General features: G+C 32.2%; 1 protein-coding gene across 1 annotated transcript; it reads left to right on the forward strand.

Annotated features, from left to right (window-relative positions):
- Window positions 1–5,595: 5,595 nt before the first annotated feature.
- Window positions 5,596–12,377, forward strand: LOC140880240 (protein argonaute 4). Its single transcript, XM_073284522.1, has 24 exons — window positions 5,596–5,707; window positions 6,165–6,207; window positions 6,975–7,243; window positions 7,337–7,542; window positions 7,621–7,845; window positions 7,912–8,048; window positions 8,167–8,264; window positions 8,339–8,436; window positions 8,569–8,737; window positions 8,816–8,932; window positions 9,017–9,124; window positions 9,219–9,281; window positions 9,368–9,481; window positions 9,563–9,728; window positions 9,817–9,929; window positions 10,017–10,154; window positions 10,376–10,506; window positions 10,741–10,806; window positions 11,074–11,137; window positions 11,250–11,361; window positions 11,444–11,517; window positions 11,630–11,724; window positions 11,849–11,880; window positions 11,969–12,377. The coding sequence occupies exons 3-24, from the start codon at window positions 7,010–7,012 to the stop codon at window positions 12,142–12,144; spliced, it is 2,736 nt and encodes a 911-aa protein (XP_073140623.1). The 5' UTR covers window positions 5,596–5,707; window positions 6,165–6,207; window positions 6,975–7,009; the 3' UTR covers window positions 12,145–12,377.
- The last annotated feature ends 1,205 nt before the right edge of the window (window positions 12,378–13,582 follow it).

A 13,582-nucleotide genomic window follows, 5' to 3' on the forward strand; every position in this document is an offset into this window, starting at 1 on the left:
TCAGAGTTGTGCGCTGGCTGGTCATAAAAACCCATCTCTGCTTTACAGCCGTCTCGCACAGTATATTTGCCTTTGATTCAAATATCCAGAACTAGTCCTCTTGCCGAGTTGGCAGAGTGGTATAAACATGATGCTTTGGGCTATATACGGAGGAAAAATCAAGCTAATTAGGAGTCTATAAACATGTATTTGATATTTTTTTTTATGTTTTTCTTCACATAAATGGACCGAAATGCCCTTAAATTTAATGGTTAGGCATTTTTTTTAACTTTATTTACATAAGTTTTTAGTAGAGTAATCAATTTAAATTTGATCTATCTGACAAACTCGTCCGGCCTTAAAAAAAAAACAGCTTGGGTTGTGATGTTAGCGGACCATTGGGGTTGCGGGTCGAGGTGGGATGTGTTGACTCAAAATGTTTTTTTTGAAATATTTATAAATTATATTATAATTATTATTTCTAATAGGTCATCGTCATAGGTCAAGGTGGGATGTGTTGGCTCACAATTTTTTTTAAAATATAAATGATATTATAATTATTATTTTCAATAATTTATGTATGACCGATAAATTCTAAAAAAATTATATTATTTGAAATGATTAATATATGGTAGAGAAGTTTTATAATAATTGATGTTTATTGATTTTTTAAAAAAATACATAATTACATTAATTATAATGATTTTATATATGATCGATGAGTTTTGGCAAACATATATTATTATTATTATTATTATCCATTATTATTATTATTATTATTATTATTATTATTATTATTATTATTATTATTATTATTATTATTATTATTATTATTATTATTATTATTATTATCCAAACTTTTTAATTCTTCGACGAGTCCGCCTAACCGTTAATCCATGTCCACAAAGTTGCAGACCGTTCCCACCCTGTTCGACGACGTGGTGGGCCGACGCATTTGATAATTCTAGTTTTAAGCTACCAACTAACTAAAGTTTAACGATTTTCATTTGGACAAATACTTGTAGAAAGTTTTATAAAAATGTTTTTAAAAAATTTGTATAGTATGTTTTGTAAGTTATTTTAAGAATAAATATATTTTTAGATAAACATTATTTAAAAACATTTTAATGTTTAAAAAATAATGGTGTTTTTATTTTCATTATTGTATTCTATTCTAAAAAAATTTAAAACTAACATCTCAATTATTTTTTAAAATATATATATTGAGAACATTTTTTTAAAAAAATATTTTCAAAAAAATTTACAAAAATGTTTTTCAAACACATATTTTAAGTTTTTTTTTTCTTACAAAACACTAAAAACATATGAAAAATATATATCCAACCTTATTATTTTATTTATTATTATTTATTTTGGTGAGAGACATGAATTGAGATACGGGTATGGCGGCTACTCTATCTAGCCCAACAAATTTTAAATTATTTAAATAGAATAATAAAATATAAAAACTTGCACTAACTAAAGTAAAAAAATAAAAAAAGCCTAAACAAGAAATAAGTTTAAGGACATTTAAATTTTAAATTTAAATTAATTTCGGCTAGAAATTTTTTTTAAAAAAAAATTAAAGATTTTTTTAAATATAAAAAATATTAAAGATTATTACCTTGTTAATTGAATTCATGGATTTGATGTCTCTTCTGCAAATTTCCCCGTGCCTAGCTAATAGATAGACACCTCATCAAGGGATGAAATTGTAATTTTTGGAGCAAGATGGCGGGTAAGAAGAAGAATAAAGGGAACGTTTAGGTATCTTCCAAACAAGAAAAGGGGAATATGTTAGGCTCAAAATGCTATTTTCGGAAATAAAGGTGGGAAAACAATTGGAAATAAAGGTGGGAAAACAATAATGAGGAAATTTGGGGCCGATTCGAAAAATGTTACTACCGAGGCATAAAACAAAGAGTATGGAAGAAATTCCTGTCAGTGGCATGGGGGCTCGAGTCCATTGTCTCGCTGAAACCAGACATTATCCACTCGAAACATTTTTAATTGTTTAATTCGCAGCTTCCATTATTTTATTAATATATATATACATTTATTAAATTCATTAATTGTTTATGCTTGAGGTTTTTCAAATGATCTTCTTTTCAAAAAGAACCTTTTTTGGGAGAGAGATAACTGATAAGGTTATCGAGTTTAAACACTTTTGGCCAATGATGATCTTAATCAATGCGAAATACGGACGGCTTTGTCTAATGACCATATTTTTTGGGATTTAATATGATCTCATTTAAAATAAGATCATGTTAAATTTCAAAAAATATGGGCCGTTGCATCTCCATTCGGGCATTGCCTGAATGAGGTAACATAGACAAAATCGTGAAATACAAAGTTACAAACAAACACTTAACGATAACAAATAATAAAAATAAATTGTAAAATTTAAAAAATACAAAAAAAAAAATAGCGCTTTCCTAAACTAATAGTCACAAAAACGCATTAAATATGTCAATTTTAGAAAATCATTGGTATCTTCGTAAAAAAAAAAAAAATTAAATTACACAAAGTGAGTGTCATTTTGATAAATAATAATGCATTTAATGGCTAAAAAAGATGAAACTATATAAAATATGACTAATTTACCTAATAATTTTGGTTTTATTTAAAATTAAGTTAAAATATAATGGTAATTTCAAATCAAGTTTCACCAATTAATTGAAAGTTAGTTAATTAAAGTTAATGAAATCGTACCCTTTGGGTAATGCCCAAATCATTAATCCGAAGGTTTACATCTCAACACATATGCATAATTAATATCTTAGTGCTGATATGATAAATCATGAGTTGATAGATTTTTTATTAGGATAATACCTTTAAAGTAGATTGAAATAAACCATTAATTAGAGACTATCTATTATAATAATATATTTAATAAATTGGTGTATCTTGAATGATGGAGCAAGCATAGAAACGTGAGAAATAAAACTAATAGGTAACATAATGTTCATATAATAAGTAAAAGCTGCATCAACCGAGCTCACATGGCCCGCTTACTATGTTAACATTATCTCTATGTGTGTGTATATATATATTATAGTCTTTTTTATGTATATACACTACACACAAAAACTCATGTGATAATATGATATACATGTTATATGTGAGGCGAATCTTTAACCCGATTTGACCAATGAAAAATTCTTAAAATTTTATGTCAAAAGTATTGTTTTTTTTTTTTAGATATGGATCGAGTCAACCCGTTTCACGAATATAAATCCAAAGATACAGGCTCTTACATTAAACCTATGCACACATTCCAATTTGATTGATATTATATTCATTATTATTTTTTTCTATTTTTCTTCCATCATAGGAGAATAAATTTTTTTTGTCCCATATGAGACCCGAATTTAAAAGCGAAATTTCTCCCTGTTCATTCGACCACGAATGACATATGGCACCGTTTAGTCCGAGGATATGCTAAATAATACTTGGATGAGTAATATAATGTAATACAAAATAAATAGAAAATGATAGTTAATTTAGTATTTGATTTGATTCATAGATTATAATTTATTTGATTTGATTGATTAAATTTTGTATTAAAAATATAAATTTCCATTTTGTCCTTTTAAAAATAAATAAAAAATAAATAATATTATTTATAAGGGTAATATAGTAATTTAAATTCAATGATTTGATTGATGTAAGATAAATGATTAATGATTTAATTGATGTAAAATAAATAATTAATAGATGAATAAATAATATGACGAAAAGAACGCAAAATTGAATATGATAAGTTGTACAAGTACTAATTATACTTGTACCAAACGATACACACATATATCTTTTATTATATAGAATATGAGAGCATCTTATATTAATTTTATGGAATCATAGCGTAGTTTTGTATTTACATATAACACTTTAAATCTTATCAAACTACATAGTTTATTATATATATTATTATAATAATATTTTTCTTCATTTTTTATTTTTCTCTTACTGTTTCATTTTTTAAATTTAGTAAAAAGGATTAAATACTCCATCCTTTTTTAAAAAAATGAAAAACAGACATCACGTGCCCAACGATCCGCCAGGGTATATTAAAGCGATACAAAAGCTCTTGTGAAACGATTTTACGGGTCAACTCCGTAAGACATATCTCTTATTTAAGCCATTCGTAAAAAATATTATTTTTATGCTAAAAATATAACTCTTTAATATAAATATGCGCATATTAGATCTGCCTCACAAATCACAAGAAACTCACTCTCAAAGTTGATGGGTCAATGACTCACTTTGATGTCTCTGTGTTTTTTGATAAACAAAAAATTCATCATCATTATCTAATTACAAAAACATTCTATTTTTTATTTAATAAAAACCATAAAACATAATATGTATCTTAGTCAAAATCATCATCTCCTAGTATATTGGATTTTTTTTATTTATCAGTAGTTTTAAATTTAACATAATCATATCACCATAAAATAAAAAATAATTATCGATTATTTAAAAAGACATTTTAATTTTAATATAATCTATAAATTATTGTACGAAAATTTTAATATATATATGGATCCAAGACGTGAGACGATAGTGATTATTACGCAGTGTTTGGTACAAGGGATTAGGTAGGTTTGTGTATGATTTTTTATTTAATCCATTGTTTGGTAGAATTTTAATTAAACCAATCTAATCTAACTTAGAAAGGATAAAGTTGTTTTATATTAGATTAACTAAACCCTTTCCTCACCCTAGTATTATTTATACTTGTTTTTATCTTACACATAAATTTCATAATTACCCTTTTCCTCCAACCTAAAAATCACTCATCCAATAAAATATAAATGTATTTTTGGCAAAAAGTTTTAAACCATTATTTAATCTTATTCCTAAAAATCAAACCAAACACAATACTATTTTCAACACAAATTACCAATATTTATTTATCATGTTTTTTATCATTAATTTAATAATCATTCAGTAATCCTATCAATTAAACCAAACACTGCGTTAAAGTCAAATAAATATAATCTCTTATAATTTAAAAAAGGAAAAAAAAAAAAACTAAGATGATGTCATAGAGGAGTATCGTGATAATTTTAGTTGAGAAGGTTAGAATACATGACATGGTAACTATGGGTACATTATAACCTTTTCAAATCTTAGTTTTATGGTAATTTTTATTAAATAAAATAAAATCCAAAAGTCTCAAATTATAACTAAATCGTCCAAAATTTCTTTAAAATGGGTTTATTGTCAGACATATGAACCAGATCTATATATACATTGAATTTTTTTTTATGATCAAATTAAATAAGACATCTTCTCACAAAACTTATCAATAAAACAATATCACAAATATTCACTAAAATAATAAAATATCGATTTCACGAAATTAATCCGATAAAAGGTGACAAGTGTAATGGTGAAATTTAAAAATTACTGTCGAGTAACAACCATCAAGTCATGAATGATGAACAGAGGGGTTTTGTTCATGACACCCGCAGGATAGTCGTGTAACCACATAATTGGTTGAAATCAATGGATCCATATCAAAATTCGCCACGCCACTCAGAACATCGAGTGTTCACACGTTTTTTATATAACCCCTTTATGGTTATTATTTTTTCTCGCTCTGCGTCACTCTAGTAAGTATTAACTCCCCCCTCTCTCTCTTTCTCTCGACTCTTGGGATTCTCTCTGATTTCACGGCGGCGAAATCGTACCCACTCTTAGGGTTTTCTTCGCCAACTCTGTAATTCCTTTGGTTTCTTGCTCGTGGATTTTGTGTCTTCATTGTTTTCTAGTGGGTCGGGGGTGTTTGTGAGACGCTCATCTCCTTGAAACCTTGTTACTGTTTTCTGGGTTGTTTTTTGTTTTTTTTTTTTCAAAATGAATCTTAGAATTTTTTTGTGGGTTTTTTTTGTTACTAAGTCGGTCGCCGGTTTTTTAACCTTAAATTTTACCTGTTCTTGATTTTTGTCGGCCGTGTGCGAGTTGTGTATGAGAAGTTTATATAATCGAAATTATTTTTGTTTTTTTTGTGTGTGTGTGTATTGTTGTGTTGTTTTCAGTACGTTCCGTGAATTTACTGAAACTGACTGGTGTTTTTTCGTTTCCTTGTTTTCTTTGTTGCGAGAATGGTGAATCTAGTTCTTTCTGGTAAAAAAATATTTTAACTTGTGGTTCTCTTTTTTTGATGGGTTTTACAGTGTTTCAAGCTGCGTAACGGCTTCTTCTACGGCGAAGTTTAAGGTAAAATGGTACACTGCGTTACAGTTTACCCTTGACATGTCTGTATTTTTCAAGGGTTTGCTGTTTGTTTCGATTTTGAAATTTTTTGAGTTTCCTTGACATGCATGGCCTCTTAAGGGCCTGTTGTTGAAGTTTGCTTGGGTTTTAGAAATATGTCTGTTTTAATTGTACATTGGCAGCGTTATCCTTGTCTCTGGTACGACAATTTTTTAACAGTGTATTAGATCGTTTTAATTTCAGTCCGGATCTGTGTTGTTTCCTCCTTTTCAATACTAAAAGAAACGACGCTCTATTATTTCTCATGAAAGGAATATGTATATCTACGTGCATTGCCATTTTGTGGCTGGGTGAGGGTTGGGCTTTGGGAAGATGTGTCTCGTTGTCTCTTTCACCTGGGTTAAATGAAATTTGTGTTCTATTTACTGTATTTCCTAATTTGGTTTAATAGTTGCAGATGTTACTGCTTTTGTAGATTTGCTTTAATTACTTACCTTCAAAGTCCTACCTGTTGGCAGTTGCTATAATAATCATATGGTTTGTGGCTATATTGGCATTTTCTTTCTCAATTATGATTTTGTTTTTTTCCCATTTATGCCTCAGATTAACATCTGAAAGCTTTTCATAGATTTTAACATCTCGCCTAGTCAATGGATTTTGTAAACGTTGTGTTCCTGGCTTTGAGAATACTTTTTTTGATCATTGATTTTACTTGGCTTTTAATGGGCTGATATGCGTTGATGTTCCCCTTCTCCTATGGTTATTTACAGAGACGCTTGAGTATTCGCTTCTCACCAAATCACTGATGGATCCATCTGAACCAAATGGTAATGGTGTTTCAGAGGAGCTGCCTCCTCCTCCACCTGTTCCACCGAATGTTACTCCACTGAAAGCTGAATCAGAACAACCCATTAAAAAGGCTCTACTTGTTCCAATGGCCAGACGAGGTGTGGGATCGAGGGGAAATAAGATTCCTGTCCTCACTAATCATTTCCAAGTGAAGGTTACCAATTCCGAGGGATACTTCTTCCATTACAGTGTATGTATGCTTACCCAATTGATACTTCTCCTTGTTTTCCTGGGTTGGAATCCTTTTAAGTTTTACAGTACTTGTTTGCATTCCATTTTGTAGGTTGCCCTATTTTACGAAGATGATCGTCCTGTTGAGGGCAAGGGAATTGGTAGGAAAGTGCTTGATCGAGTCCAGGATACCTATGGTTCTGAGTTGGCTGGCAAACAATTTGCTTACGATGGAGAGAAAACCTTATTCACCGTGGGCCCTCTTCCGCGCAACAAACTTGAGTTTACTGTTGTCCTAGAGGATGTAACATCAAATCGGTGAGTAGAATGCTAAGTCAATTTCTGCCTTGCTGGTTCAAGGCTGTCTTGGTTTGTGAGTGGCTTTTTTGTCTACAGGAACAATGGAAATGGTAGCCCAGGGAAGCACGACAGTCCTAATGAAAGTGACAAGAAAAGGATGCGCCGACCCTATAATTCTAAAACAATTAAAGTCGAAATAAGTTTTGCTGCTAAAATTCCAATCCAGGCCATTGCAAATGCCTTACGTGGCCAGGAGTCTGAAAACTCGCAGGAAGCTTTAAGAGTGCTGGACATCATCTTAAGGCAACATGCTGCAAAACAGTAAGTCATGCATTGTCTGTTTAGATCGGTGACATAATTTGCTCCTCACAATTTTCTCAATATCAGAGGTTGCCTGCTGGTCCGCCAGTCATTCTTTCACAATGATGTGGATAACTTTACTGATGTGGGAGGTGGTGTTCTTGGTTGCCGAGGGTTCCACTCCAGCTTCCGGACTACCCAGAGTGGATTATCATTGAACATTGGTACTACTGTTAACACCACCTTTTGTTTTTCCATTCTTCTTTTTGATGGTCAGACCCATATGGCCTTTTATTGGCTGCAATTGATGTACTTACAGAACAAAAACTTTTTTGCTTTCAGATGTGTCCACAACTATGATTGTGCGGCCTGGGCCCGTTGTAGACTTTCTGATTGCAAACCAAAATGTAAAAGACCCCTTTTCTATTGACTGGGCAAAGGTAAGTAGAGATCATCTTTGCTAAACTCTCTCCTTGATTTGCAAACAATATGATCTATAATCCTTGATTTTCAGGCCAAACGCGTGCTTAAGAATTTGAGAATTCGGACGAGTCCTACTAACCAAGAGTTCAAGATAACTGGATTAAGTGAGAGGCCTTGCAAAGATCAAACGTATACGTCCTTTTTATTTGTTTTCTGTTTATCTACTCTTTGTAATTTACCCTAGCACGGTATACTGAGGTACTATCATGTTTCCAACTTTTGCATGCATCTTATTTTTGTCTACTACTGATAATCTTGTAGATTCACATTAAAGCAGAAAGGTAAGCACGGTGATGGTGAATGTGAAACCGTAGAGGTGACAGTTTATGATTACTTCGTCAACCAACGAAACATGGACTTGCGATATTCTGCTGATTTACCTTGCATCAATGTGGGAAAGCCAAAACGCCCCACGTACTTCCCTATTGAGGTGAATCGTTGATTGGGCATCAAACTATTCGAAAACTATGTAACAATTATTTATTGATTTTTTCTTTTGTTTTATTAGTTATGCTCCTTGGTGTCATTGCAACGCTATACAAAGGCTCTTTCCACCTTTCAAAGAGCTTCTTTGGTGGAGAAATCACGACAGAAACCACAAGAGAGGATGTCTGTGCTGAGAAATGTATGTTTATCTGCTTGTCTTTCAATGAGTTTTTAAGTATGCTTATGTATGCTATACTTAGCTGTTGGTTGGTTGTGGTGGCAGGCTTTGAAAATCAATAATTACGATGCAGAACCTATGCTTCGTTCTTGTGGCGTTTCTATCAACAGTAACTTTACACAGGTCGATGGCCGTGTACTTCCAACACCAAAGGTATGTTATTGTGTGAATACGGTAATCTGTTTACATGTAATTCCAAGTTCTTATTCAATAAAACTGATCCTGATCTTGATGTTATCAAATGTAGTTGAAAGTTGGTAATGGAGAAGATTTATATGCTCGTAATGGAAGATGGAATTTCAACAATAAGGTTGATGACAAATTGATTATTTTGAAATTAAGATCCTCTTGTTCATTCTAGATCTTTGGTTTTAACTCATTTGTACGGGTGGGCAGAAACTTATTGAAGCAAGTAAGATAGAACAATGGGCTGTTGTAAACTTCTCCGCTCGGTGTGATGTACGTGCCTTGATCAGAGATTTGATCAAAGTTGGAGACATGAAAGGAATAGTAAGTTTGATTGGATCTTGTTATGCTTGCTGTTTCTTTCATTTGGGCTCTCTCAATATTATTATCTGTCTTCCATGTCAGAGCGTGGAACCTCCGTTTGATGTCTTTGAAGAAAATCCTCAGTTTAGAAGAGCTCCACCTCATGTGAGGGTGGAGAAAATGTTTGAGGAAATTCAGGGGAAGCTTCCTGGCCCTCCCAAGTTCCTTCTTTGTCTACTTCCAGAGCGGAAAAACTGTGACGTATATGGTATGTTTGATTCGCTTTGATGTTCTGTAGAACTGGGATAAATCTAGAGCTATGGCCCGTGTCCGGAACTCATATTTCAATTTTCAAGGTCCCTGGAAACGAAAGAATCTTTCGGAATTTGGTGTTGTTACTCAATGTCTCTCTCCCACAAGAATCAACGACCAGTATCTAACTAATGTCATGTTGAAAATAAACGCCAAGGTTAGATGCTTTGTCAAACAATAGCATTTCACAATATGATTGTTCAGTTCCATATAATTTCTTCCTGATGCTCTTGTTTTGCTGCAGCTTGGTGGGTTAAATTCAATGTTAGCTGGCGAGCTTGCTTCTACGATTCCTCTTGTATCTAAGGTTCCTACATTAATTCTTGGGATGGACGTATCTCATGGCTCACCTGGCCAGTCTGATGTCCCTTCAATTGCAGCGGTGAGTGCTTTTCAACTCGACACTCGGTCTTTTTGCTTCTCAAAATTTTTCGCCTTTGTCCTCCGCTGTCAACATTATATCCTGTTATTAGATGTGAAATTAATTTTTACTGTAGTTTCTCCATGTTTCTCCCCTCGAAGAATTGGAACAAGATGATTTGTTGCTGTTTATTGATTTGGCTACTATTTTTTTATGTCTTTTATTAACATACATCATATCAGGTGGTTAGCTCGAGGCAGTGGCCCCAGATTTCTCGCTATAGAGCTTGTGTTCGCACACAATCACCAAGGGTTGAAATGATAGATTCTCTTTTCAAACGTGTGTCTGACACTGAAGATGATGGCATAATCAGGTGACAGATTTTTGCTTAGATCCTCATCATTTAGTCTGTCTACGTCTGCTGTTGTATAGATTTGACGTTTCTGCTGTGGTTTTGGCTCAAATTTGTTATATTTAAAACCATTTTTCCTTGCAACAGTTGAAAACACATACAAGTTTATTCTGTTGTATAGTATAATTCTTGCTTGGATGAAGTTCATTATTTTCATGTTGCAACATGATCTTGATTTCTCCACCAAATGCACAGGGAAGTTCTGCTTGATTTCTATACAAGTTCGGGGAAGAGAAAGCCGGATCAGATTATTATTTTCAGGTAATGTTTGAAAAACAATCGTCTGGCGTTGATCAGTGTAAAAACGGTAACTAGTAATATGGTCTCAAAATTTGGCCAGTTAATTTCCTTATCTAGATAAATTTTTTTCGGCATCATTCCTGGCAATTTTCACCACATGTTTCAATATTTGATTTGCTAATTGTGTTTACAAATCTGTTGGATTCAATCCTTATTTTTTCGCACGTCGTTGCTTATAACCTTTTCCTAATACTTGACTTGATTGTTCATTTTGTGCTGAATTTTCAGAGACGGTGTCAGTGAATCTCAGTTCAATCAAGTCCTGAATATTGAACTCAGTCAAATTATAGAGGTCTCTACAGTAACACCATATGACTTCTGAGTTAAATATCATTATTTTTTAAAATTTTATCTCAATACATAGATGTTTAGTTGGTCTAATGTGTTCTCTCCCAAATTTGTAGGCATGTAAGTTCCTTGACGAGAAGTGGTCACCAAAGTTTGTGGTAATTGTAGCTCAGAAGAACCACCATACCAAATTTTTTCAGCCAAATTCTCCGGATAATGTTCAGCCTGGTAATTTGGTCACGATTTATGAATGTAGACTAGGGAACTAGAACCGTTTGAATGGGACTAATATTTTTGTTCATGTTTGCAGGTACTGTAATAGATAATAAAGTCTGTCATCCTAGGAACTACGACTTCTACTTGTGTGCACAGGCTGGAATGATTGTATGCAATTTTAGCCTCTTTATCCACTTTAAGACAATCTAGTTTGCTGATTATCACTGCAATAAACTGTTAGCCACAATTGTTGATATAATATTTTTGTGATTATTTTCAGGGGACGACACGCCCAACTCACTATCACGTGTTGTTGGATGAGGTTGGTTTCTCGCCTGATGATCTTCAGGAGCTTGTTCATTCCCTTTCTTACGTGTAAGTCTAATGACGTCGACTCCCAACATCTTACTCTTACTCTTACCACCCCCACCCCCTCTCTCTGAATGAGCCTCAAATTCTTGAAATGCATTAAAAAAATTTGTTGTGCACATCATTTCAGGTACCAACGAAGCACCACTGCTATATCCATTGGTAATCACCACACCTACAAACTTCTTGTTTCTTGAATACATTTTTGTTGGTTTTCTTTTTTTCTAAACGGGCGGTGTTGTATCTTCAGTTGCTCCCATTTGCTACGCTCACTTGGCCGCCTCACAGTTAGGCCAATGGATGAAGTTCGAAGAGGCATCCGAGACATCTTCCAGCCACAATGGGACAGCACCTGGTGGAGGGCCGGCTGTTCCCCAGATGCCTAAGTTGAAGGAGAATGTGCGAAACTCTATGTTTTTTGTCTGACCTAGAATCCTCGTCTATCTATTAGTCTATGGGTTTATTTTAGATATCAATGTGGCTTTTGTCAGCCGTTGAAAGCTGAGAACTCGTAACCCGGTAGCAGTCTATCTTATTTTTGCATATACCGCGACTCGTGGCTTACTCTCGCTCCTCTTTATGTATGGGTTTGGATAACTGTGAACCTCGTTTTGTTTCAGTTATTAATTATTATATCGCTGGAGCAACTTCTTGTTTTATGCCCTGTTTGTTGTTTTCTTGAATTTCAGTTTAGGCCATTGGTTATGTTATTTGAAATGGTATATACTATGCCAGAGGTTGCCTGTAATTCATTATACGCACTAAACCCTAATGATTGCATTTTCTTATGCGTCTTCTTTTTAAATGGCTCTTTTTTTGTGATTTTCCCTTTTCGGAATAAAGTTCTACGCTCCACTTTGATCAATTTTTTTTTTTTTTTGTAAATTAATTAATGTGTAGTATAATTGCCCGTGCCAAATAATGTCGATAATTATTCAAAGTTTTAACGTCCGACACAAGTTGATCCAAAATTCAAAAAGAAAAAAAGAAAGAAAGGAATTAAAGTCTCTAATCAAATTGACCCCAAGGTTTACGAGATGTTAGTAATAAAGGTGGTTTTTTTTTAATTAACGGTTTAATTTTAATTTGAATATATTTTTATGTTCACGTGTACAAATTAATTTTGAATATTTAAATATAATATTATGATCACTTTTATGTCAGCATGAACTAAATTGATCATAAAAAATATTCTCATTAAATAAGTAATCAACAATATAGATCATAAAAAAATATTCTCATTACATACAATCAACAATTAATTAAAACTCTACATGAAAAAATTTGACACATTCTGCGATTAATATATAATTTTTTTTAATCATAAAATCCTTTGTTGCTAAAATAAATATCTATGTCAACACTTAACTCAAGCACTAGAATATTAGTATATATATAGAGAAGTTTTGTTCATTAAAAGATATCTTTTATATTTCTACATATCTCACAAGTTTAAATCCCATGCTATCATAAATGAGCCTCTCCTGTAATAAATTTGGCTCTCTTATCTCCCACCTATACTATAAATATCACATACAATAAATATAGAGACTAATGCAAAAATCTCTATAATAACTACTATAAGTTCATTCAAAAACTTACATTTCATTATTTTACGTTGTTTATTATATATACTATGTAGCACGAGAAAATTTAAAATCAATAAAATTCGATATCTAAATTTGTGTGGACAAAATTTCAAATTATTTCCTATAAATTTATATAAAAATGTCATTATCGAATTATTTATTTTCTCCTACTTACACAACTTGTGTAAATAAATATTTCACATACTTATTTACACAAACTAAAAAAATTTAATAATATTTAATGTAAAAGATTAAATGCAATATTTGCAAAGTTA

Source organism: Henckelia pumila, chromosome 2, assembly GCF_033568475.1.
Source record: "Henckelia pumila isolate YLH828 chromosome 2, ASM3356847v2, whole genome shotgun sequence".
Taxonomy (NCBI): Eukaryota; Viridiplantae; Streptophyta; class Magnoliopsida; order Lamiales; family Gesneriaceae; genus Henckelia; species Henckelia pumila.